The sequence below is a fragment of the Scyliorhinus canicula genome, chromosome 7, assembly GCF_902713615.1.
Source record: "Scyliorhinus canicula chromosome 7, sScyCan1.1, whole genome shotgun sequence".
Taxonomy (NCBI): domain Eukaryota; kingdom Metazoa; phylum Chordata; class Chondrichthyes; order Carcharhiniformes; family Scyliorhinidae; genus Scyliorhinus; species Scyliorhinus canicula.
Genome location: NC_052152.1, coordinates 134799578 through 134826849, shown reverse-complemented (window position 1 = coordinate 134826849; position 27272 = coordinate 134799578). Strand labels below are relative to the sequence as shown.

General features: G+C 49.1%; 1 protein-coding gene across 5 annotated transcripts in view; it reads right to left on the bottom strand.

Annotated features, from left to right (window-relative positions):
• Positions 1–27272, bottom strand: part of LOC119969395 (engulfment and cell motility protein 2) — a 242824-nt gene that overhangs the window by 84793 nt on the left and 130759 nt on the right. For 3 of the 5 annotated variants that reach the window (XM_038802980.1, XM_038802982.1, XM_038802981.1), the window contains 2 exons: positions 8179–8257; positions 5316–5372 (listed from right to left, as the gene is read on the bottom strand). In XM_038802980.1, coding sequence (XP_038658908.1) covers positions 5316–5372; positions 8179–8257 — 136 coding nt within the window. The remainder of the gene's footprint in view (positions 1–5315; positions 5373–8178; positions 8258–27272) is intronic. The other 2 variants (XM_038802983.1, XM_038802984.1) reach the window with 1 other exon arrangement.

Genomic DNA, 27272 nt, shown 5'->3' with positions numbered 1-27272 from the left:
TGAATAAGTGTTTTCTGACATCACCCATGAACAGCCAAGCTCCAAATTAACGGTGATGTCTCATTTTTCTGGGTTCCGCACCAGAAGGAATGGTTTCTCTCCATGTAGCATGTCAAATCCTTCAAGAATCTTTTAACACGGAATTAAATCATCTCCTGATGTACACTTAAAGGTAACACAAAGCTGCTCTGTGCAACTGGTCTTCTTACTTCACTCTTTTTAACCCTGGTATCACTCAAGTGAATCTCCCTCCCCCTTCCTGAATTGGACAACAGAATTAAAAGCAGCAGCAAAAATGGAGCCTAACCAGAAGGTTAAGTAACTGTAACAGAAATTCCATTCCTTCCTATTCCAGCTTTCAGTGATTCCTGTATCTGGGAACCCCTAAATCTCTCTGATCCTCAACTGTTCCGACCTTCTCACCATTTAGAAAATACTTGGGACAGAAGTGGTTACCCACACATCTCCCCGCAATGAATCCCATCTGCCACAGTACTTTTATTCAATATCCCTCTCCACCTTCCTGTTCCCTTCTATGTCACCTAACTCGATGATGTCAGGAAACCTGGATACATCACTCTGTATTCAAAGACATTTTAAAACGCAGTGAAAAGCTGAGACAGCAGTGCAGATCTTTGGCGACCACAAGTCATGTCCTCTTAGTTGAAGTACAAACCCATTACCTCTTCGCTCCATCCTCTTTTTTAAATTCAATTACGAGGTGTGAGCGTCGCTGGCTAGGCCAGCAATTATTGCTCATTCCTAGTTGCCCTTCTTGAACCGCTGCAGTCCTTGGTAGGTACACCCACTGTGATGTTAGGGAGGGAGTTTCAGGATGTTGCTCCAGCAACATCTATCTCTTAACCAATTCGTTACCCATGCCAAGAGGTTGCCCCCTATTCCACATGCTCTCATTTCTATTAACAGCCTGTTATGTGGAACCTCATTAATTGTCTTCTGGAACGTCATAGACGTTGTCATAGTTATTTAAAATTCAACTCTCTGTTTGTTAGACATGACCTAGACTTTGCAGATCCATGTTAGCTCTCTCAGATCAGGTCATTTTTATCCAATGCTCAGTCATTCTACATTCTGTCTCAGAAGAAGAGGTGGATGCAGTTGTGTGCCAGACAGCCCCTCAGGGCTGCTATGTCAATCAATATTTTTTTCATAGAATTTACAGTGCAGAAGGCCATGATAGATCTTTAACCTCAACTTCGCAAGTCCAAAAATCCATCTCCACTTTATTTTCTATTCATTCAAGGGATGTGGTGCCGCTGGCTAAACCGGCATTTATTACCCATCCATAAATGCCCACGAGGAGGTGGTGGTGAGCTGCCTTCCTGAATCGCTGTGATCCACATGGTGAATATTCAACGATTGAACATCCACAGCTCTCAAAATTCCAAAGGTTCACACTCCTGTGAGTGGGGACATTTGTAAGGCTTGCCCTTGGTTCTCATCCCACTGGGTTCAGAAATTGTTAGGTCCTCGAGCCCGCATCCCTCCCGAGCCGGCGTGAATCACCCCCTGCATCCCACCCCCTTTCTCTGTGTGACAAAACGGGGATGTCAAAAATTGGGGTGGGAATATTTCATTCAGGTCACTCCTACAATTTTTAAACAGTCTGTGGGGTCTTCCTGGTTCTGTAAAAATCCAGACCTCACATGTTACAAATCTCAGTGGGAAAGTATCGTCAACAAACGTGGATACATGACATGTTGCCCCTTCATCCAAGTCATTAATATAGATTGTGAATGGCTGAGGGCCAGCACTGAACATTCCTGCACTCCACCAGTAACAGCCATCCTGAAAGTGGTGTTTATTTTCACTGTGCTTTTTTGCCCTTCAACATCACAAGTCCTCAGCTCTTACAAAAACTTTTGTATGGCATCTTATCAAAAGCCTTCTGAAAACCAAATATACCATATGCTCCCTGTTACATCTTCAAAACATTCTGATAAATTTGTCAAACATGATTTTTCTTCCATAAAAAATTGTGTTCTCTGCCTCATCATATCATGATTTTCTAAGTGTCCTATTACTCCAGAGCACCACATAGGTTTAGGAGAAGTTCCCCAGAGTGGTCAGTTCCAATGCTCCTCAGAAGAGGACCACAATCCAGTGCAGAAAAAGGCCTCTCTTATTTCTCATATACATGCTGCCCAGTCAAGCAATGTCTTGATTTTACAATTCTCATCTGTGTTTTCAAATCCCTCCGAGGCCTCGACTCTCCCCATCTCTTTAACCTTCCTCTGGCTTCATAACCCTTCAAAGATATCTCTACTCATCTAATTTGGGCCTCTTGGGAAAACTGAAGACCGGTTCCAAACTTCATTCCCTAGCTGCTGACTCCACACCTCTCGCTGGCCCCAATTTTAATTACCTACTTCATTGATCATCTGACCTCATGTTCCTTATACCAGCTCTCCCGAGTCCATCCCCCCAGACCATGGCGCATCTCGTGATCGGTATGCTGGACAGGGTGGCACATGCCTTGCCTTGCCACCACCAAGACGGCCGGGGCCTTCTGGACCCAGGTTTCCAGTGGACGCCGGCCAAGGGCATAAAGGACCGCCCCCACCTCTGATGTGCATCCTGGGAAAACACCTAGACTTAGCCAGAGAGCACAGGGGTGGGGAGAAGAGCGAGAGAGAGAGAGAGAGTGTGAGTGTGAGTCACCATCGGGAGCAAGAGACGGTTGTGGTAGTATGACTAGGGGTATTACGGTACCTTGGAAGTGAGCTGCTATTGGTGCAGAGGACTCGCTGCCCATTGGCCTGGGTAAGTCATGTGCCTCTCAGTCGATTGGTTGAGAGGTAGGTAGCTCCGCCTACAAGGCGGGATATAAGAACCCGTGCTTCCCGGCAGTCGGCCATTCTTCTGTACGTCTGCTGCCGGGCACACATCTTGTGCATTAAAGCCTATCGTTTGGATCTCATCTTCGTCTCGTGTCCAATTGATGGTGCATCAAAGGTTGGGGTCATGATTGCACAACATTAAAACTTGTTACATCCAAGATATGTGAAGGCTTTGTCATGTTATTCCGCACCGCGGGCTGGCCTGCATCTTCCTCCCCCAGTTACCCTCCCCCGGGCTCGCAGCTACTCGACCTGGGCCCCCTCCCAAGGCATACCCATGCAGGTGATGAGTGTGAATGTGCACTTAGCAGATAGACAGGAGTCAGACTATCGCATAGACGGAGGAGCACCAGAGCTCAGCTCACAGCGGGTTATCCTCCCTGGGAGGGTGGAACAGGGCAATTGGGGGGAGGTGGGCGGTTGGGAGAGAAAAGAGAGACACGGTGGGTGGGAAGGGGAGACAGGGAAAGATGATGGATGAAGCCACGTCCTATAAGCAGGCGAGGATGAGGGCCCCCCTAGTCCTCTGAGCATGCCTCTCCCTCTATCTGAAAAATGAAAATTGCTTATTGTCACGAGTAGGCTTCAATGAAGTTACTGTGAAAAGCCCCTAGTCACCACATTCCGGCGCCTGTTCGGGGAGGCTGGTACAGGAATTGAACCGTGCTGCTGGCCTGCCTTAGTCTGCTGTAAAAGCCAGCGATTTAGCCCAGTGTGCTAAACCAGCCCTATCTAACCGGCCCGCTCGTATTCGTGCCATTGCAATGCGGCCAATAGATCACACCCTTAAAAAAATCCAAATAATTCCTCTCCCCTGCCCTTTCCCCATGCCAGGGAAATGTTTCCCTTTCAACTGTTGATGTAATTCTAATTTGAAAATTACTACCAAATCTGTTTGCATCATCACCCTTTCAGGCTTGCAGACCCTTTCCAGATCACAGTAACTCACTGCGTACGAAAATGCTCATCTCCCAGATGACTCAAGTGTAAACAGCTTCTTTACAGCTGTTCCATTAAAACACTTGTCAATTTTGAAAAGCTTCGAGAAATCACCCTCAAAAACCTGGAAATGGAAAACAACGCCATCTTTTCATTTCTGTCATTTTGTTCCCCATGACACTTTTGAGAGAATATAACTGATCAATGGTCACTGCCACATGTCCTGAGCAGAGCATGGCTTCCCAGTTAGTCTGCAAGCAGTTCTGAAGCATCCATTTCGTTTCACGCCTCCAAAGTTATGCTTCCTACATACTAGCTCGCACCAAGTCACATTCACTCATCACCCCGATGCTGATGGACCAGCACTGAAAATTCTCACTCTCAAGTTTAAAATCCCTGCATGGCCTCTCCTCTCCCCAGCTCTGTAACCTCTTCCAATTCTGGCATTTAGTCCACCCCTGGATTTTAAATCGCTCCACCATTGGCAGCCGTGTCTTCAGCTACTCAAGTCCGAAGTTCTGGAATTCCCTTCTGAAACCTTTCCGTCTCTCATTCTTTAATTAAGATGCTCCTGAAAACTTACCATTTTAACTACCTGTCTAAGTATCTCTGTTATGTGACTGGTTTCTAAAAGGTAGAACCTGGAGAACTTGGGAATGAAGGGTTCCAGTAAAAAAAACTTGTCCGAACTGGTCTTGTAACATCTTAAAATGGAACCCCAATGTGACTGGTGCCCGTACCATTGATTATTACTGGGTTTTGACATTTTTAAACTGTTTTTTCCAGTTCAAAGATGTTCCAGTTAAATTGCCCCTTAGTGTCCAGGGATGTGTGGGTTAGGTGGGGTTGCAGGGAATAGGGCGGAGGCCTGGGTAGGGTGCTCTATCAGATGGTCAGTGTAGAATCAGCGGACCGAATGGCCTCCGTCTGCACTGTAGGGATTCTACGAATTCCTTCCATGGAATATTTTACTGCATTGCATTAAAAGGCTCTATACGTACCGGTTGTTGTCATTTCCACCTATTCTTTTGTGCCTATTACCCAATAAGACCAGCAATGTTTTGTTAACATTTTCAGAAGAACATTGGGCAGTAGCAATCTTGGCTGACACACTCAGGATCAAGGGATGAAAATTCTGAAAGGTAAAGGAAATGCGGACTGCTTTGGAAATAGGATTAAATGAGAAAGCTGTGTGGTGGTGAAAGTTGAAAGTTTAAAAAACTATCTATAATGCCAGAGTCAGAACCCTATCTTAATCCCAAAGCAAAAGGTGATAATACCTGTAGAAATCAGTGTTATTGGCATAATGAGGACTAACAAACTGGCTCCAAGACCAGGTGCAGCGTAACAAAGGAGTTGGGAGTAGACGACCACATACAGCAGCAACCAGCCACACTATCACAAAGACATTTTCAACGTGCAGATGAAGCTCAAGGAAGAAAGATAACCAGTGTTCCATTACGGCCCGCTCTGGCACTGAAGGCTTTGAAATGACATGTGTTAATCATTACTTACTGTCAAAGGCAGATCGCAACCAGATTCCTCCCCTTCTGAGGAGGAGGCAAGGACAGACTGTCGGTTACAGCAGAGACCAAAGCAATAGCGTCACACCAACCGGCCGTATCCATAGAGCATGAGTTAGAGTAGCAACAAGAAGAGATAAGCGGTTAGTATGAGACAGGAGAGAGCATAATAGAGGCGAAGGGTTGTGTGGGAGAGGTGGTGGAAGGATCATGTGCATGCATCCATTATAGTTTCAGGGGATGAAAATCTAACTCCCTAGCCGGGGTGGGTGCTTAATGTCATAAACGCAACAGAGCCTCATGGGACACAGCTCGCTGGGAGAATTGTCACTCGGAATCAGTGAGGGACAGTAAGGTGAAGTACAATTCTACATTCTCCCACATCTTCATATTTTCCGTGACTAACATTTAGGGAAAATATTAAAGCCATGAAGGGCAGCATGGCGGCGCAGTGGTTAGCACTGCTGCCTCACGGCACCGAGGTCCCAGGTTCAATCCCGGCCCCGGGTCACTGTCCGTGTGAAGTTTGCACATTCTCCTCGTGCTTGCGTGGGTTTCGCCCCCATAACCCAAAGATGTGCAGGCCAGGTGGACTGACCACGCTAAATTGTCCCTTAATTGGAACAAATAATTGGGTACTCTAAATTTATTTTTAAAAAAGAATATTAAAGCCATGGAGTGGGTAGAGGAAAAAAATCACCAAGATGATACCAAGGATGAGACTTTATCTGCAAGGGATAAAAAAAGGGGCTGTTTCGATTGGAGTAGAGAAGGTCAAGCGGGAATCTGGATAAAGGATTGGATAAACTAAATTGCTGCGGAATAAAACAGGAACTGTAGAGATTAAATTTTAAGATAATCAAAAGAAAGAGAAGGGAAGATTGCAGGACTTTTATTATATCCAGAGGGCGCTTAAATCCTTCCAAAAACATCCAATCAGGACTAGTGGTGGAAGCAGAGTCCAATGTGTATTCTAAAGCAGAAGTGAATAATTAGTTTAAAACTTAAAATTTGAAAAGCGTTGGGGGAAGGTGTAAGGCTCTTTCAGAAGGTACAGTTGCAAAACTGTTATGTACGGAGTTCCAGGATTGAGACCTAGCAATGAGGGAACGGGGATACATATCCACATCATGTTGGTGTATAACAGGAGGTGCATCTAGCTGGCTTTGCCCTTGGGTGGTGGAATCAAGAATGATGTTGCTGGTCATATAGAGGACTCATTATAATATGAATCCAAACCAGGACCATGCTTCGCTGATCTCAGCAAGGAGGGTGCTACATGGGCTACAGTTGGCCTCAGCACCTTTGATCGAGTAAGGGGAAGGGATTCCGTTCACTATCCAATGAGCTTTGTTGGTGAGAAGGGATGGACGTGAACGTCCAGTGAAGGATAGAATTGGGCTCAGTTACAATTTCTCTGGGTGGAACAATTCATTAATGTTCATCTTGCCTCCAAGGTGAGGATGGTGGTGGTTGGGGGAGGGGGGGGTGCTGTATGCAGGTGGGGACCGTAACCCGGCAGATTGGAGTTTCGAACCTCCTCCAACCCACCAAGATCTTGGAATCACTCTAATTCTGCTCTCATGAGGATTCCCCACTTCCTCCCCCTTGACTTTTGATAGAGGAAAGTGCCTGGGTAATAAGCTCAAAAATTTACTCCTTAAACCTCTTCACTCAGACTTGCTCTTTCCTCCTTTTCGAATGCTCCTTCAAACATCTTTAAGCAGGCTGATGTATTGGCCTTTTCCTCCCTAATAGCCCGGAGACGGGATTTTGTTGTGTTGGCGGGACTCAGAGCCGCCGAAAGTAGGGATAACACAGGCTGCAACTGGATGCAGCTTTGACCAAAAGATAGTTGAAGTTAGACCTTGAAGTTAGTTTAATCTGATTTACTGAACCAGTAGCACAGTTCTCTATGAGTTCGACTCTCTGCTAACCTAAGTGTGGTTGCTCTGTCTGACTGAACCAGACTAGCTCTTAGCCATGTGCTGGAGGTGTGACACTGTACATACATCCTGACTCACTCTGTAGATGTTCATCAGTGGAAAGAGGCGGAGTGCGAGTGCCTCATGCCTTTTATAGTGAGATACCACCCCCGAGTGTCCTGCCTCCTCATTGGTCATGTCCTGTTCTCTGTGTTCATTAGCTGCCTGTCTGTATATCATTATCTGCATGTTTGCATATCATGACATGAGTGACCTGGCAGAATTCCTGAGGTTGGAGAAGGTTAGGTTTGCTTTGTGGGGAGTCAGTAAAGGGGTTCACTTGGAGGTGGAAACCATTCATCGATTTCTTCAAGGGGGATTGAGGGCTTAGCCAGAGGAAGGTTTTCTTGGGGGTGGGTGGGTAAGGGGGTTGTTGTTGTCAGGGGGTTGGAGGGTTCTGGTTGTTTATTGGGTTGATGTGTTGTTCTTCTGATATTCTGTGTATATTTGTTAAATGCCTTGAATAAAAATATTTAAAAAAACATTTTTCAGCAAGATTTAGTCACCTTTCCTAATGGCTCATTGTCTTGTTCAATGTTAATTTGCCTTAATAAACTCTTGTAAAGAGTCTTGGAATATTTTACCACATGTTTGGGGGGGGGGGGGGGGGTGAGATCAATGCAAGTTGCTCCTGTTGGTGAGAGGAAAGTTGACAAAGAAGCAGAGAGCAGCCATGAATGGAGGGTGGTTATAGTTGGCAGTAAGCAGCACAGTGGACCCTGTTAGTAAGAATACGGTTTACTGACATTCAACAAAGCAACTCTAATGGAGAATGGTTTAAGCTGATGACAGTACAGGGTTGAACAAGCTGCCAAAGGGGTCTGAAGAGACATCCAGACGGACAGAGATGCAGAGAGACAGAAGACTAACCTGCCTACGGTCCTCCGGTGCTTTCAGGAAGAGAGCATTGATCAGCGCGATGGCATACGTCTGGATTTCCTGGTTTGATCTGTGGAGACAGTGGCAGGTCCAGAATTACTGTCCATCTGAGAATGTCCTGCTGTGGGTTCACCTTGTGTTGCTAACTTTCTCTCCATCTCAACCAGAGACATCAAACACTGCCAAAGCACCTTTATGACTTCCATAGCAGACAGATATCCAGCTACTTTATCCAGGCAGCACATTCATAAACCTGTGAAAGTGTGGAGTTTACCTGACACAGATAAACTCAGAGCCACTCCCAGCCAAAGGAGTATCTGTTGCAATGTAACAGAGTTGCTAATTTGTGAAAAAAAAAGCAATGTGATAATCATCAGTTCATCTGTTTCAGGTGTAGGTTAAATGTAACTAGCCAAGACAACACAGGAAAATCCCCTGTTTCCCTTTGAAATAGTGCCATGGGATCATTTACATGTAAATATAGAGCAGATAGGATCTTGATTTAATGTTTCACCTCCAAGCACTGACAGTGCAGCACTCTCTGAAAATGAATGGTGAACCTGGACTGAGTGAGGGCTGAACCCACAACCTTCCAAGTCAGAGACGAGAGTACTACCAACTGAGCCAATGATTAAATTCCTTGGCCAGCAATCAAACACAAGTAACAGCAGCGAGGGGGCCGAATTCTGACCTCTGATCCATCAGGGACCTCCAGCAGGGCAAAGATAAAAATGGATAGATGACAATAACAGCACCACCATGGGACCCAATATATGGCTGCTCAAATCAGGTTTTCAAATGTTCTAATGAAAGGTCATTGACCTGAATCAATGGGCACGATTCTCTGGGCACATTGCGCTCTCGCTCGAGCAAAATGAAGCTGGTGAATAGCAGGCGAGGCCGAAAACGAGAATCGCGCCAGGCGTCAAACAGCTTGCGATGCAACCGGCCGTAAGTGAAATCGGGATCTTGCCGTAGCTTGGCGAGAAACCAATTATCATCACTTAAGCTCTATTTCCATACAATTAACGGGAGCCACCCCATATCCAACTGCCTCCCGTCATTCAGCGGCCTCCCCAGCAAGTGGTCACCCTAGCACCGATTAATACTTCTTTTGAAAAATGTGTACCGGGACGGCACAGTGGCTAGCACTGCTGCCTACGGCGCCGAGGGCCCGGGTTTGATCCCAGTCCCGGGTCACTGTCTGTGTGGAGCTTGCACATTCTCTTGAGTGTCTGCGTCGGTTTCACCCCCACAACCTAGTGTTGTGCAGGTTCGGTGGATTGGCTATGCTAAATTGCCCCTTAATTGGAAAGAATAATTGGGTACTCTTGAGTTTATAAACAAAAAAGAAAAACGTGAACCAGTGGAAGGGCTGCTGTAGGGAGCCAAGCAGTTGAGTAGTCATCTTTGCTCATTAGCCAAGAGCTCGGGATGCGAGGCTTGCCACCCCAGTGCTTGGCGACCATGGAGTGAGCGGTCAGAGATTTGGTAACGCCCACTCAAGGTGGATTCTTTTGGTCCTTTCCCCGCTCGTGGATGGAAGTTTGGATGGAAAATGGTGTAGCAGTGCCAGGAGAAAAGGTGACCTCCTCTGGTGTGGCTGGTGGATGGATCCACGGCTAGGCGCGAGTCGAGAAGAAGGGAGCTGGTGGAGCAGGTGAATCTTCGTGTGCCACAAGACAAGATGGCGGAGGGCAAAGGGCCTGTTCTGCCCGCCCAGTGGTCAATGGAGCAGCTGATGGACTTCTTAAATGAGAAGTTCAGCCAGCAGAGAAGGGAAGCCCGAGAGGACTTAGCCATGGTGGTAGAGCCGCTCAAAGTAGGGATTGACCACATGGAGCAGAGGCTGGATTTCCAGGGCCAGGGAATCCAGAAAGTGGAGGAGATGGTGGAGGAGTAAGAGGAACAGTTTGCCTTGTTGGCGGCTGAGATGGAGGTAATGCGGGAGACCCAAAAGAGGCTGAAGGAGAAGGTGGAGGATCTGGATAACCGATCCAGGAGCCAAAACCTGCACATCGTGGGGATGCCTGAAGGCTTTGAAGGAGCGGAGGCTGATACGTATGCGGCCTAGTTGCTGGAAAAGCCGATTGGGGAGGGGCCTTTGACTGGTTCCCTGGGGGTCGACTGAGCGGGCACTGATAAGGAGGCCGCAGGCGGATGAGCCACCAAGGGTGATGGTGGTGGGACTGTTCCTTGGACAAAGAGAAGATTCTTCGGTGGCCGAGGCAGACGGGGAAGTGCACCTGGGAGGGGAACAAGCTGCGGGTGGAACAGGACCTGGATGCAGAGCTGGTGAAGAGGAGTGGCAGGTTTAACTGAGTCAAGGCTGCCTTCTTCAAGCAGGGGATGATGTTTAGAGTGCTGTACCCGGCCCGCCTCTGGGGGACTTTCCAGAATCAAGAATACTATGTTGGTATGCCAGAGGAGGCGATGGAATTTCTGAGTGACTATGGACTGGCAGGAGAAGGAGGACATTGAACCTTGGAGGAACTGTGAGGAGATGTTTCCTTTTGTTCTTTTGGAGTTTTTTCTCTGTCGAGATGTTTCGTTGGGCTTAGTGACGGGGTGCTTGGGGAGTATTACGGTCGAGTGCACCTTTTCTGTTCCGTTTCCTGAGGGTGTGCAGATGGGGCGGGGGTAGGAAGTTAGGAGACTTTGGGTGGGGGCTGCCATGCTAGCTTGGCGGGCTAGTTAACAGGAGCATTGTGGGGGGTGCTCAGGTGGTTGGTGCAAAGGAGGGGGATGGGGTTGTTGTTTGGTTTGGGGGAGGGGTGTGCTGACAAGGAGCTGGTTCAGGGATTCGGGGCCCCCATTGGGTTGAGGGAGGTGATGGAGAGCATGGGGGCAATGCAGGCAGGGAAGCCCCAGGTCCAGATGCATTTCCGGTGGAGTTTTCTAAAACATTTTTGGGGGGGTGGATCTGGGGAAGCTGCTGGTGAGGGCATATAATGAGGCAATGGAGATAAGGAGAGCTCCCCCCTACAGTATTGCAGGTGTCCATCTCCCTGATACTGAAGAAAGATAAGGATCCGGAGCAGTGTGGATCCTACCGTCCGATATTGTGGCGAAATGTGGTTGTTAAGTTGTTGGTGAAATTGTTGGCTTCGCAAATCGAGGACTGCGATCCAGGGGTGATAAGATGAGGACCAAACGGGGTTTGTGAAGGGGAGGCAGTTGACGGCAAATGTGAGGAGATTGCTTAACGGGATTATGATACCTCCAGAGGGGCAGGAAGTGGCAATGGATTCAGAGACAGCTTCCGACCGAGTGGAGTGGGAATATCTGTGGGAGGTGTTCGGATGATTTGGGTTTGTGGACTGGGTCTGGTTGCTGTATAGGGCACCGGTTGCAAGTGTGTGGATGAAACGGGTGACTTTGGGATATTTTGGGTTGCACCGTAGGACAAAGCAGGGGTGCCCACTCTTCTGGTTGTTTTTTGCCGTGGCTTTAGAACCATTAGCTATGGGGCTTAGAGCCTCAAGAGATTGGAAAAGGATGTGTGAGGGAGTGAACACAGGGTTTTGCTGTATATAGATGACCTGGTGTTACATATTTTGGACCCATTGGGAGACCTTGGCAGTATTATGGGGATTTTGGTCGGTTCTCCAGGTACAAGCTGAACATGGGAAAGAGTGAGGTGTTCCCGATAGAGACCAGGGGGCAGGAGAGGAGGTTGGGGAGCGGCCGTTCAAGGTGGTGGGCGGAGAGTTTCAAGTACTTGGGCATCCAGGTGGTGCGGCTGCGTAAGTTAAATTTGGCTTGGTTGGTGGAGCAGATGAAGGGGGATTTTAAGAGGTGGGATGGGTTGCCATTGTCGTTGGCGGGATGGGTGCAGACAATGAAGATGATGGTGCTATCAAGGTTTCTGCTTATATTTCAGAACCTCCGGATCTTCATTCCGAAGTCATCTTTAAAAAGGGTCAATGTGTTGATCTCAGGGTTTGTGTGGGCGGGGTAGACCCCACATGTCAAAGCAGTTTTCTTGAAGCGGGGGCAAAGAGGGGGAGGGTTGGTGTTGCCAAATATAAATGAATCCCAGGTTGCTGCCCTTGGGGCTGCAGGATAAGGTATTGTCGAGGGAGGGGAGGTGAAGGTATCTGAGGTCTATAAGGAGCTGGTGGATTGGGAAGGGGCCCCGGTGGAGGGGACATTAAGCGTAATTGGGAGGTGGAGGCCAGGAGGAGGCCCTGAGGAGGGTGAATGCGTCCTCATTGTGTGGAAGGCTGTCTTTTAAAAAATATTTCCAATTAAGGGGCAATTTAGCGTGGCCAATCACCTACCCTGCACATCTCTGGGTTGTGGATGTGAGACCCACGCAGACACGGGGAGAATGCCTGCACAGTGACCAGGGACCGGGATCAAACCCGGGTCCGTGGCGCGATGAGGCAACAGTGCTAACCACTATGCTGCCCTGCCACCCTGCAAGGCTCAGTCTTATCCAGTTTAAGGTGGTCCACAGGGCACATATGGCAGTGACTAGGTTGAGTAGGTTCTTGGAGGGAGTATAGGATAGGTGTGGGTGGTGCGCGGGGAGTCCTGCAAACCATGTCCACATGTTTTGGGTGTGTTCAAAATTGAAGGGGTGCTGGCAGGGGTTTGTGGACGTAATGTCCGAGGTATGGGGGTGATGGTGGCCCCGAGCCCAGGGGTAGTGATATTTGGGGTGTCGGAAGACCTGTGAGTCCAGGGGGCGGGACAGACCGATGTCTTGGCTTTTGCCTCCCTGCTAGCCTCGAGACGGATTTTGCTTGGGTGGAGGGACTCGGAGCTGCCGAATGCAGGAGTTTGGATCAGCGACCTGTCGAAATTCCTGAGGTTGGCAAGGATCAAGTTTGTCTTGAGGAGGTCGTTTGATGGGTTCGCTTGGAGGTGAAAGCCGTTTATTGACTTCTTTAAGGAGGATTGAGGTGTCAGCAGTGGGGAAAGGGCAGGGGACAAGGCAGCTAAAATGGGAAAGGCAGGACGGTAGTGGGGAGTGGGTGCTAGTTATTTATTATGCTGTACAATTTTGCTTCTGCTCTTATTTGTTGTTTTATATATAAATGCCTTAATAAAATATATTTTTTAAATAGACAACCCAAGTGGATTCCTGAGAGTGGGCGGGCCATGTAGTATGTAGGAGTCATTACATAGCATCCCAATCACACCTGGACAGTGTGCCTGAACACTGCGGGAGGCAACATCACACACACAGCAGCCAACATCCGAACACCCAAGGGATGGGACGCAGCTCCGTGGACATGTGCATGGCCGGAGGGTGGGTGAGTGCTACAGGGAGGGGGAGATGCCTGGAGAGATGGACCAAGGGTTCGGAGGTTGGGCCACATTGCGAAAGAAAGTAACAGAGGCGTCATACATATGGCTGGTTCAGTAGCACAGTGGTTAGTACTGTTGCTTCACAGCGCCAGGGTCCCAGGTTCAATTCCCAGCTTGGGTCACTGTCTTTGTGGAGTCTGCATGTTCTCCCCATATCTGCGTGGGTTTCCTCCGGGTGCTCCGTTTCCTCCCACAAGTCCCGAATGACATGCTGTTAGGCAATTTGGACATTCTGAATTCTCCCTCAGTGTATCTGAATTGGCACCGGAATGTGGCGACTAGGGGCTTTTCACAGGCACTTCATTGCAGTGTTAATGTAAGCCTACTTGTGACAATAAAGATTATAAAAAGATTTTAAAAAATTACTGGTTGCGGTCATGGGTGTTTATTGTGCTTTGCAATTCCCCACTTTCCCAATGGTGCCACACACGCCCCCCACCTACCCCCCTCCCCTGGTGCCCTCAATTGATTCTCGATGTGCTTTGCCTTCTTAGCTCTACCACTAGCTCTGGGTGTGTCCCCAGGATTCACATCAGAGGTGGAGGCAGCCATCTGCTTATCTCGTCCGTTGTTTTTGATGCCCTCGTGGGCATCCTCTGGGGCCAGAGGGCCCCGGCATACTTGCCGGTGGCACATGCAAAGCCATGCCACCCTGTTCTGGGTGCTGACTGTGAGACGTGGCCTGCATCATCTTGCTCTGCCAGTCTGCACCATCATGTTGACATCCTCAATGATGCTCCTCAGTGATTGGGCCATGCTCCGCAGTGCCTCGGCCATGCCTATCTGAGAGCGGGACATGTCCTGCAGAACCTCATCAAGGTCACCTGATACTGGGTAACATCCCCAGAGAGTAGCACATTCCGCTGAGACCCTCAGCCACTGACTGCGGGATGCCTTGAACACCAAAATGTCCCAATTCTGTTCAAAATCTAAATTTTCATAGCACAATGCGTGTACTATTTTGCAACTTTTGAATTCCTCACTTCCTCTGCTCGATTTAAAAGTTATATGTGGGATTTCCGGTGGCAGCGACGAGTTGAATGGTCACACACAAGGTGGCTCCTGCTTGGAGACTTGTTTTTTGGTCCTTTCTACCCGGCAAACGGGTGTTCTGGTGGGGAATAAAACAGAGCAGTTGAAGCTTGTTGGGTTCTCCTCCGATGTGGGATGTCGGCAGTTTTAATACAAGAGGCTTGAATCGAACAAAGCCCCCGCTCATGATTTGGAGGATCCTCGTAGCACAGCAATGGAAAATATGGCGGACCTCACTGTGTCGTCGTTGCTCTCCTCAATGCCAATGGAGCAGCTAATGGAGTTCATTGCTGGTGAATTCATGAAGCACCGGCAGGAGATGCGGGAGGACTGGTCCAGGGTGATTAAGGTAGCTTTAGCTCCTCTTAGCGGAGCGCTGGATGGGGTGGAGTTACAGGGCGCGACGATTCTGGAGGTAGGGAGGGCAATCTCAGATCACGGCAACCGGATCATGTCTCTGGAGGCAGAGATTACAATGCTGGAGGAGGCGCACAAAGTTATGAAGGCCAGGGTGGATGACAGGAGAATCGATCCAAGCTTCACAATCGAAGGATGGCTGGACTGCTGGGCGGCAGTCAAAGGGTACGAACGCCACCGATTATGTGGTGAAGATGTTCAAGAAGCTGGTTGGGGAGGAGGTTTTTGAGAAGCCCGCAGATATGGATCGGGGGCACTGGTCATTACTTCAGAAACTGAGAGCTGGGGATCTGCCACGGGCGGTAATCATTCGGTTGCATAAGTACTTGGAGGAGGTGCAGATTCGGAGGTGGGTGAAGTCCACGCAGGACAATAGGATCACTCCATACGCATAACCAGGACATGGGATTGACCTGGCCAAACATTGAGTCGGCTTCAATAAGGCCAAGGTGGCGCTCTTTAAGGGCAAAGTTCGGTTTGGGGTGCTGTACCCGGCAAATCGAAGGGTCATGTTCAAGAACAAAGACTTTTTTTTAATACGCCGGAGGAGGCGAACGGCTTTGTGAGAAAGAATGGTTAGAGGGAGGCTTAATGCTGCTGATGATGTACAGTTTTGATGTCTTTGTTATTTGAAGGTTTGGAGGCTTTACATGTTCATGTGTTGGTTCTTCACCATGATTGATGTTGGGATTATTTTGAGTTCTGTATTTTTCTCTTGTTGGGAGTTTGGGGTAGGAGGCTTCGTCAAGGGGGGTGTTTGGGTTTGTTCTTCCTGGTTTGCACTAGTTCAGTTGGGGGAGTGAAGGGTAGTTTGGGTGGGGTTTTCTCAGTGATTTCCAAGTGGGGGTCACCACGCTAGTAAACGGGAGCAGTGTGAGGGAGAGGGCTGCAGCAGGTAGCCAGGAAAGAAGGGGGGGGTGGTCAGGCTGGGCCACCGAGATGAGCTTGGATCTGGCTGGATCTCCTCACAAAGTAAGGATCGCGGATCCTGATTTTTGCATGGGGGGGCCGGGTAGTTAGGATGATTGCATGGAACGAGGGGGGTTCAATAATAATAATCTTTATTGTCACAAGTAGGCTGATATTAACACTGCAATGAAGTTACCGTGAAAAGCCCTGAGTTTCCACATTCCGGCGCCTGTTCGGGTACACTGAGGGAGAATTGAGAATGTCCAAATTACTTAACAGCATGTCTTTCAGGAATTGTGGGAGGAAACCGGAGCACCCGGAGGAAACCCACGCAGACACGGAGAGAATGTGCAGACTCCGCACAGACAGTGACCCAAGCTGGGAATCGAACCTAAATGGCAAGGTCAAAAGATCCCAGGTGTTTGCTCATTTGAAGAGCTTGAAAGCGGATGTTATCTTCATATTGGAGGCACATTGAAAGGGTGAAGGATTAGACGAGGCTAAGGAAGTGATGGGAAGGGCAGGCATTCCCCTCAAACTTTGATTCGAAGTCAAGAGTGGCAGCAATCCTGTTTAACAAGAGGGTGGCCAGTATGGTGCTGGATCCGGGGGGAATGGTATGTGATGGTGAGGGAAGTCTTGGCAGGGGCGCCGGTAGTTTTAGTCAACATTTATGCTCCAAACTGGGATGACACAGATCTTATTACAAACATGTAGGCGGCCATCCCGGACCTCGACTCTCATCAACTGATCATGGGGAGTGATTTCTTTTTTAAAAAAAAAAGGTTTAGAGTACCAATTATTTTTTTTCCCCCCCAATTGAGGGGCAATTTAGCGTGGCCAATTCACCTACCCTTCACATTTTTTGGGTTAGGGGGTGAGACTCACACAGACACAGGGAGAATATGCAAACTCCAGGCAGTCAGTGACCTGGGACCGGGATCAAACCACTGCACCACTATTCTGCCCTACAGGGGGTCCTAAGGATGTAAAAGTATTTAGTGACTTCAGAGATGGCAAAACAATTGGTGGTATTTATGGAACAGATGGGGAGCTGGACCCATGGAGGTTTAGGCATCCGGGAGAGAGGGAGATTTCCTTCTTCTCCCATGTGTATACTCCCGGATAGACTTTCTTGTGGTGAGGAAATCGGTACTCCTGAGCATTTGAGGGCGTGCAGTACACTGTGATAGTGATATCAGATCATATACTGATTATGTGGATGTGAGGCTCGAGACAGATTAAGCTCAGCGGCCCCCTTAGAGGTTAAATATGGTGCTCCTGGTGGACAGGAAGTTTTGTGAGAAGGTATCCTAAGCCATAGAGAACTATGTGAAGTTTAACCAGAATGTGGAGGTATCACCCTCCATGTTTTGGGAGGAGCTGAAGGCGGTGATCAGAGGGGAGGTAATTTCATACAAGGCCCACAGGGACACGGTCGGGATGGTGGAAAGGCAGAGATTGGTTGACTCTATTCTGCAGGTAGATCGGCAGTACTCCACGGCCCCGACAAAAGAGTTATTAGCAGAGAGAAAGAGGTTGCAAGTAGAACTCGATTTGGTATCGATAGGGAACACGCGAGTCAACACATCACTCACGGGGGAGCATTCTATGGACATAGAACGATACAGCGCAGTACAGGCCCTTTGGCCCACGATGTTGCACCGACATGGGAAGTCAAAAACTAAAGGCCATCTAACCTACACTTTTTTTTTCTGTGTTTAATATTTCAACGTCAGGACCTTCATTTTCTTGACATTTTGTAATTATCTGAGCTTTAATAAAAGCAAAACTTCAAACCAGCACAATATCCCTCACATCCCTCTCAGCACTATCTTCCACTTCATCAATTAACTTCATTCTTCCCTTCACTTTCCTATTGTCATTCCCCCCCCCCCCCCCCCCCAGCAATTTATTCCGCTTCGTTTTGTATTTACTCATTAGCTCCTTGCTCTTTTTTTTTCTGGACTGAATATTCTACAACTGGAGCGAATGCAGTTCGAATATTTATGGATTGTGCGAGAGCTGGACATAGTACCGGGACTGGATTAGTGATCAGTAGGAATGAGCTTCCCCGTGGCTAGCTCCGTCAGACAGAGCAATTAATGCAAGATCATGATTCCTGTCAGAAATACTAAACACCGACTAGAAAGAAATGGTCCACCGAAGATAAACAGACACAATTCTGCTCCCACGCGGAATAGTTTGATATAGATCTTTACTCTCAGAGTCCTCCTCCCAATTATTGCAGCTTTACAATATTTTCCAACAAAAGATTTCCTTAATTGAAGATTGTTATTTTAAAAAGTCCCCAGAACGTGTATGTTCAGTTCACGGAGCCATTCCTGGATTGTTTTGTGTTGCTTGGCGACGTTATGAAATCCCTGTGGCACCCAGGCTCATTCCACTCGTATGGCTCATGCGGGGTAAGGTTTGCATGGACTTGCTGTGGTCATGGGTTACAAGGCGCCCGTTCTCTCCGGTGCCTCCCTGTGCTGGGACCCTCTCTGAGCTCCTCATCGCTTCACTTATCGAAAGCTGCTTCATACGTGTTGCTTCTGTCCTTGACTTGTAACAGAACTCATGAGCATGGAGAGAAGGTCAGCTTCTCACCAGCTATCACTCACCAGCTGAGAAGACAGGCAGCGGCACGATAGATAACCTACATTAGGGATGAAGGGTGACGGCTCTGAACAAAATTACTGCTGCATTTGAGGCATTTTATCTGAGGCTGTATAGATCTTAGCTCAGATAGAACAATTTTAAGTCGGGCTGGACTTCCTGGTGGTGAAATGGGGACGGGGATAGCGGTTGGAGGCACCTTTAGGGTTGGAGGAGATAATGGAGTGAATTAATTCTATGCAAATCGAGGAAGGCGCTGGGGTCAGATGGTTTTCTGGCGGAATTTGTAAAGCAGTTTGCAGGGGTAATGACACCACACTTATTGGGGATGTTTAATGACTCTTTGTTGCAGAGCGAAATGCCAGCCAATACGTTGACGCAGGCGTCCATCTCCCTGATCCCAAAGAAGGATAAGGATCCGGTGCAGTGCATGTCTGATAGGCCAATTTCTTTGCTGAACACGGATGTGAAGGTGCTTGCAAAGGTCTTGGCAAGGCGCCTGGAGTGTTGTGTTGCAGAGGTAGTCTCCGAGGACCAGGCTGCCATTGTTAAGGGGCGACAGTTGTCGATTAATATCAGGTGACCTTTGAACGTGGTCATGGCCCCACCTAGGAGAAAGGTGCCTAAAGTTATTATCTCTATGGACCCAGAGAAGGCTTTTGATTGGGTGGAATGGAGGTATCATCTTGAGGTCCTGGGTGAGATTGTTATATAATGCCCCCAGGACTAATGTGGTGAGCTCAGGATATTTCCGGCTGTACAGGGGTATAAGACAGGGATGTCTGTTGTTTGTGCTCGCTATTAAACCACTAGCCATCACACCGAGGTCGTCGAATGAATGGAGAGACACTGCGAGGGGGCGGGGAGCACTGGTGTCCCTGTGCAGACAACCTGTTGCTGTATGTTTCAGACCCATCATGTTAAGGGGAAGATAATGGGGATGTTAAGGAAGTTCGATTCTTCTCAGGGTACAAATGCAATGTGACCACGGGCAAAATATTTCCGGTAAACTCCCTGGGAAGGAGAGCAGACTTGGGTACCCTGCCACTCGAGCTGGCCAGGCCGAAATTCAGATTGGACCTTGATGCACAAATTGAACCTAGCCAATCTGGAGGAGAGGGTGAAAGGGGACTTGAAGAGGTGGGGTGCTCTCCCGCTTTCCTTGACAGGACGAGTACAGACAATCAAAATGAGCATTCTGCAGAGGCTCCTATTCGTGTTCCAGTCTCTCCTGACCTTGCTTATTTTTGTTTGGGTGTACAAGCTAATCCCAGCCTCTGCGTGGGCCATTTAAGACACTCAGGATTCGAAGAATCTTTCTTCAGAGGGGTCGGGGTGGGGGGAAAATGGAAGAGGCTTCCTGTGGTGGGTTATGTTTAAAAGGTATTAGTCACTGCCCCTCTCCCGGTTTCCCCCCCTAGGTATACGACGTGTCCGGTAGCATCCCATAAAATGTGGAATCAGTTTAGGCCACATTTCAGATTGCGGGGTACGTCGGTATTGTCACCAATCTCAGAAACCATAGATTTGCACTGTTGGGGATCAAAGCAACTTATAGGATTTGGAAGAGGGGGGGGGGGGGGGGGGGGGGGGGGGGGGGGGGGGGGGAAGAGGATTAGGGATCTGTTTGTGGAGGGTCGCTTCACGGGACTGGAGGAGTTGGTGCGGGACTCCGCTCACAAAGAACGTCCTTTGTTCCCCCAGTTACCATTGATGGGTAGGTTGTTATTGTGCGATGAGCTGGGGGAATGGAGGATTTCAGATATATGGGTCGTTGTTGGAGATGGGGAAGACTCCGTTAGCTGCGATAAAGGGGAAATGGGAGGAAGAACTGGGCTTGGTACTAGAGGGATGGGCCTGGAGTGAGATACTAAATCAAGTGAACTCTATTTCCTCTTGTGCCAGGCTGAGCCTGAAACAATTTAAAGGTGTCCATAGGGCTCACATGACTAGAGCACACATGAGTTGGTTCATCCCTGATGAAGAGGATAAGTACAAGAGGTGTTTAAGGGGGCCAGCAAATCACTTGGATATGTTATGGTCCTGCCCAAAATTGGTTGAGTTCTGGGCCTCGATCTTTGAGACCATGTCGGTAATTGTGGGGGTGAGGCTGGAGCCATGCCCACTGGTGGAGATTTTGGGAGCGTCGGATTTACCAGAGTTTTGAGCGGGGAAGGGGGCTGAAGTCTTGACCTTTGTCTCCGTTTGCCCGGTGACAAATCCTTCTTGGTTGGAGGTCGGCAGTATCACCCAGGGCTTCGGTGTGGTTGGGGGACGCGGCAGAGTTCCTGTGACTATAGAAAATTAAGTATGCCCTTAGGGGGTGGGAGGAAGAAGATGGAGGCTGTTCATCGCTGTCTTTAAAGATCTGTCTGTCATCAGCAATTAAGGGTGATGGGGGGAGTGGGAACTGGGGGTTTTCTTTGGGGTTATAGTTAGTTTACAAAACCAAAAATGACAAACCGTTGGTAATACATCGGAGTGTGATTGAGAAGTTTGTGGAATTTTCGGTATTGTTTGGAATAAAATATATTTAAAAGGTACATTACATACCCCTGCATCAAAAACGATAATGACAACGTAAAAGAAGGGAATCAACAAGATTTGTCCTTATAGGAAAGGAAAGTTGAACGCATCTCCAGGTGTAAAGGACACAGCGTTAGCAGGGTTCGGCCTGCTAGGTGAACATAAATTGTGATTGCAGAAGTGTGGCACAGATTAATTGTGAAGATTGGAAATTAGTAGCTCCTCTCCTCTCTAGCATCCATCATTATGACCTAATTGACCACGTTTACTGCATTTATAGCTTTATAATGAATAAAGATCTATATATCTGACCCAGGACATCCCATAGCACTTTTGAACTGATTAATTTTTGAAGAGGAATCACTGTAACATCTCCCGATTCCACCGTTATCTCAGCTGCTGAAATCCTTATTGACGCCTCTGTTCCCTTTGGATTTGACCATGCCAGGCTGGCATCCCAAATTCTACCCTCTACATGGCTTCTGGTCATTTGACCCAATATCGCGTTATGTGAGCGGTGTCATTCTTTGTTTCACAATGGTTCTGTGAAGCACCTTGGGTCATTTTATTACATTAAAGATGCTATATGAGTGTAAGTTGTTGCTGTTCTCGTGAATGGACCACAGCAGCCAACACAATGCACATGGAGTGGGACTGCCATTGACATCAAAGACAACATTTGACAAAGTGTGGCATTAAGAAGCCTGAGAAAAACTGAACAATAGAAGATTACAGTGCAGTACAGGCCCTTCGGCCCTCGATGTTGCTCTGACCTGTGAAACCAATCTAAAGCCCATCTACACTATTCCATTATCATCCATATGTTTATCCAATGACCATTTAAATGCCCTTAATGTTGGCGAATCCACTAATGTTGCAGGCAGGGCATTCCACGCCCTTACTACTCTCTGAGTAAGGAACCTACCTCTGACATCTGTCCGATATCTATCTCTCCTCAATTTAAAGCTATGTCCCCTCATGCCAGCCATCGCCATCCGAGGATGTCCACCCTATCTAATCCTCTGATTATCTTGTATGCCTCGATTAAGTCACCTCTTAACCTTCTTCTCTCAACGAAAACAGCCTCAAGTCCCTCAGCCTTTCCTCACAAGATCTTCCCTCCATACCAGGCAACATCCTGGTAAATCTCCTCTGCACCCTTTCTAATGCTTCCACACCTTTCCTATAATGTGGCGACCAGAACTGCACGCAATCCTCCAAATGCGGCCGCACCAGAGTTTTGTACAGCTGCAACATGACCTCATGACTCCGAAACTCAATCCCTCTACCAATAAAAGCTAACACACCGTACGCCTTCTTAACAACCCTATCAACCTGGTTGGCAACTTTCAGGGATCTATGTACATGGACACCGAGATCTCTCTGCTCATCCACACTACCAAGAATCTTACCATTAGCCCAGTACTCTGTATTCCTGTTACTCCTTCCAAAATGAATCACCTCACATTTTTCTGCATTAACCTCCATTTGCCACTTCTCAGCCCAGCTCTGCAGCTTATCTATGTCCCTCTGTAACCTGCAACATCCTTCCGCACTGCCCACAACTCCACCAACTTTAGTGTCATCCGCATATTTACTCACCCATCCTTCTACGCCCTCCTCCAGGTCATGTATAAAAATAACAAACTGCAGTGGTCCCAAAACAGATCCTTGTGGTACACCACTAGTAACTGAACTCCAGGTTGAACATTTCCCATCAACCACCACCCTCTATCTTCTTACAGCTAGCCAATTTCTGATCCAAACCGCTAAATCACCCTCAATCCCATGCCACCGTATTTTCTGCAATGGCCTAACATGGGGAACCTTATCAAACGCTTTACTGAAATCCATCTACACCACATCAACTGCTTTACCCTCGTCCAACTGTTTGGTCACTGTCTCAAAGAACTCAATAAGGTTTGTGAGGCATGACCTACATTTAACAAAACCGTGTTGACTATCACTAATCAAAAATTATTCTTTTCTAAATGATTATAAATCCTATCTCTTATAATCCGTTCCAAGACTTTGCCTACAACAGAAGTAAGGCTCACTAGTCTATACTTACTGGGGTTGTCTCTACTCCCCTTCTTGAACAAGGGGACAACATTTGCTATCCTCCAGTCTTCTGGCACTATTCCTGTAGACAATGACAACATAAAGATCAAAGCCAAAAGCTCTGCAATCTCCTCCCTAGCTTCCCAGAGAATCCTAGGATAAATCCCATCCGGACCAGGGGACTTATCTATTTTCACACTTTCTAGAATTGCTAACACCTCCTCCTTATGAACCTCAACCTTATGAAGTCAATGAGAATTGGGGGGAAAACACTCTACTGGTTGGAGTCATACCTGGCACAAAGGAAGTTGTGATGGGTTAATGGCCAATTTACTCAGTCCAGGACAATAATGTTGAAATTCCTCCAGGTGGTATCCTTTAGGCTGTATCTTCAACTGCTTCATCAAATGACCTCCCTGCATCATAAGGTCAGAAGTGGGGATGTTTGCTAATGATTGCACCATCTCCAGAATCATTTGCAACTCCTCAGATACTGAAGCAGTGCATGTTCAAATGCAGCAAGACCTGGACGATATTCAGACTTCGGCTGACAAGTAACATTTGGGCCACACAAGTGATGGGCAATAATGCGAAAATATCTATTTGCGCCCGGTGCCAGCTCTGATACCATGTGGGTCCCACGCTGGCGGCATTACTGAAGTTCACACCCCATGCCTGTGGGCCCATCCAAAACCATAATTTGCATGGATTTAAATCTCATTAGCGGGTTGGACAAAAGTATTCCCACCCCCAAAAGTATGCAGAAGTCACACGGGCACAAATAGGTGCAAGTATTTACAAGCAGGGCCTGGACGCCATGGTTGTTGAGGGGGAGCAAGAAGGTAAGAAATCTCTTAAAACCTGTTGGACTTGCTGGGGCCTGGCCGGGTGGAGTAACAGTGCCAAGTCTGTGCACTTGGAGGGTCCCTCTTTGGATCAGCATGTCCTGCCTCAGACTGCCATTGCTGAAGTATGTGATTTAAAAGCACCCCTCTGGTGCTCCTTACAAGCTTCTGGCTGTTCACACTGTGTCCTATAAATGTTCAGAGAGCCGGTGGTGATGTGGGAGCCTACCCAGGCCGCCTCTCTGGAAACCCTCAGAACCCCAGTAGTATCAAGGATATGGGTGCGGCGATGCTCAAGCATCAGCGCATCCGGTGTTGCCACTCCTCAGAAGTTCAGCCCCACTGCAGAGGAAGCAGGGGGATTTACAAAGCTCATCCCAACCTGCAGCGTGGCCTTTGGAACCCTCCCTGGTACACTGCTCCTCTCAGAGTAAACGCCTCACCAGTGACACCCACCCCTCAGGATCACGAGCTTCTGGCGAGGCTGGCTGCCTCTGAAATGAAATGAAATAAAAATTGCTTATTGTCACAAGTAGGCTTCAAATGAAGTTACTGTGAAAAGCCCCTAGTCGCCACATTCCGGCGCCTGTTCGGGGAGGCTGGTACGGGAATTGAACCGTGCTGCTGGCCTGCTTTAAAAGCCAGCTCTTTAGCCCTGTGCTAAACCAGCCCCACCTCCTCCTAGGCGTCGATCAGGAAGATGGGCCTGAGTCTGCAGCCCACCCTGGGTAGAGGGTGTCCCTCCTCTCGCTGGCATCGAGTGGAGGGTTCACTTCGAACTCCTGAAATCGGGGGGGGGGGGGGGGGGGCTATTCAGCTCTGGCAGGAATACGAAAGGGCGCAGTTCTCCGACCTCGTTACACTCTCATTCAAGTGAAACGAGGCCGGTGAATAGCGGGAGAGGCCAAAAATGAGAACTGTGCCAGGTGCCAAAGTTTGCGATGCAACCGACCTGCTCCTGTAGGTGAAATCTGCAGCCCCATTTCCATGCAATTAACGAGAGCCTCCCCATATCCAACGGCCTCCCATCGTTCAGCGGTCACCTGAACAACTGGTCACACTGGCGCCGATTAGTACTCCTTTTGAAAAACGTGAACCTGGCGGAAGGGTTTCTGTGGGAAGCAGAGGAGGCGAGTATCCATCTCTGCTCACAGGCAAAGAGCCCGGGGACGTTAGGCTTGCCACTCCATTGCTCGGTTCGGGGTGGGAGACCCTCGGCGTGGGGTGTGGGACCCTCAGCTGGGGGTGGAGGACCCACTGCAGGGGTGGCCCACCATGGGAAAGGGGCGGGGGTGGCGACCACTCGCGACACCACCATGCCAACCTCTGGATCGTGTTTACCCGTTCTGGGGGCAACCCGGGTCCCTGTCTGTCTGCTCCACCGACCACCCATAACCCCCGCCATCTGCCTAGGCCTCTGGCCACGCGGCTGAAGGCTAGAGCAAATAGGGAATTTGCATTCGTGGTTAAATGAGCACTTCACACATCCCAAGTGGATTCCTGTGTGTGGGCGGGCCATGGAGTATCTGGGAGTCATTGCCGAGTATCCCAATCACACCTTGATGCCTGGTCACTCTGCTTGAACACTGCGGGAGGCAGCACCACAAACGCAGCAGCCAATATCTAAACACCCAGGGGATGGGGCACAGCTCCAGGGACATGTCCATGACCGGAGGGTGGGTGGATGCCACGGGGAGGGGGAGGTAGCGAAGGGCCACGGGTTTGGAGGTCAGCCCGCATTGCGGAAGAAAGTGACAGAGGCATCATACTGGTTGTGGGCAAAGCTGTTTATTGTGTCTGACAATTCCCCACCCTCCCGATGGGGCTGCCCCCCTCTCCTCACCCCCTACATACCCCTCACCCCCTCCCCCAGTGCCCTCAGTGGTCTCGATGTGCTTTGCCTTCCTAGCTCTACCACTGCATCTAGGTGTGCCCCAGGATGCACATCAGAGGTGGAGGCAGCCAGCTGCTTACCTTGTCCTGTGGCCTTCAATGCCCCTGACGGGCGTCCTCTGGGGACTCTGACGCCAGAGGTCTCCGGCTCACTTGTTGGTGGCACATGCACAGCCATGCCACCCTGTCCCGTGTGCTGGCTGCAAGACGCGGCCTCATCAGAGGGGTGGAACACAGGGGACCTGGTGGCCACAGTCGACACTCCATGAGACGGTTCTGGGTTGGCATTCAGTGCCCCCTCTTCCCTCTCGGTGCCCACTGGACCCTGGGGTTCACCTCAAGACGGTGGGGCAGCTGGTTCAAGTCCCAGCTGCCCTGCATCATCTGTCTCTGCTAGCACTGGCGGTTCCCCATGGCCTGCATCATCGTGTTGACGCCCTCAGCAATGCTCCTGAGTGAGTGGGACATGCTCCTCGGCCATATGTCTCGCACAACCTCATCAAAATCAGCCTGTTACTGGGTGACATTCCCCCAGTGAGGCGGACATGCTGTTGAGATCCTCAGCCATGACCGTCACCGCCTGCACAACACCTTGGACACCTTCACTAATGGTTCAGACGTCATGCACCAGGTATCCACTGCGGTCACCGCCCAAGCAGCGTTGGCCTCGGTGCCACACATTGCCAGTGAAATCCCCTGTGCCCGTAGCCTCTGGGACTCCTCCAAGTGGCTATGGACCTGCTGAAGGGTCGCTGACATGTCCCTCTGAATATCCCGGGCGCTCCCCAATGTCTCCATCAGCTCCGGGTAACCCACATCCAGAGACTCAGCATCTAGCTGGGACCCAGCTGGATCCTGGGATCCAGCAGCCCTCCGACTGCTGTCACGCCTGGGGGTTCCTGCCTCCACCTGATGTACATCAGCAGCAATGTGGTACTCACCAGATTGTGCCCCAGAAGTCTGACTACTAAATCTCCCACCGAGGTGTGTGTATCTGTGCTTGTGGAGGGTGAGGGTGGCAGCTGTGCCACGATTATTACAGTGGCATCCTACGAGCATTTCTCCGGGGTGGTCTCCTGGGAAGCTGGAGAGGCCACTGGGATGGGCCGGCGCCTTCGGTTGGAGCAACTGCGGAAGAATGGACAGGTGGTTTGTGGGAGGGATGTGTCAGTCAGTAAGGCAGTAACAACTCACTTTTGACAGATCCTCCAGGTGGTGCCCAACTCTGTGGTGTCTGCCAGCTCCTTCCGCTTTGGTGACTGCTCTGTCCTCAGCCACGCTAGTCACCGCCAGGGCACACTCCTTGAAGGTGGTGAGGATTCTTATGTCCGTCACGCCTTCGCCAGTCTGGGCCGTTTCCCGATGGTTGTGGGAGAGCTTTTCCTGAGGAGACACAGAGAAAGCATTGTTAGCTACACGTGTGGTTTACAGTGGTGAGAGGGCGGGGTGTGAAGGAAGGGT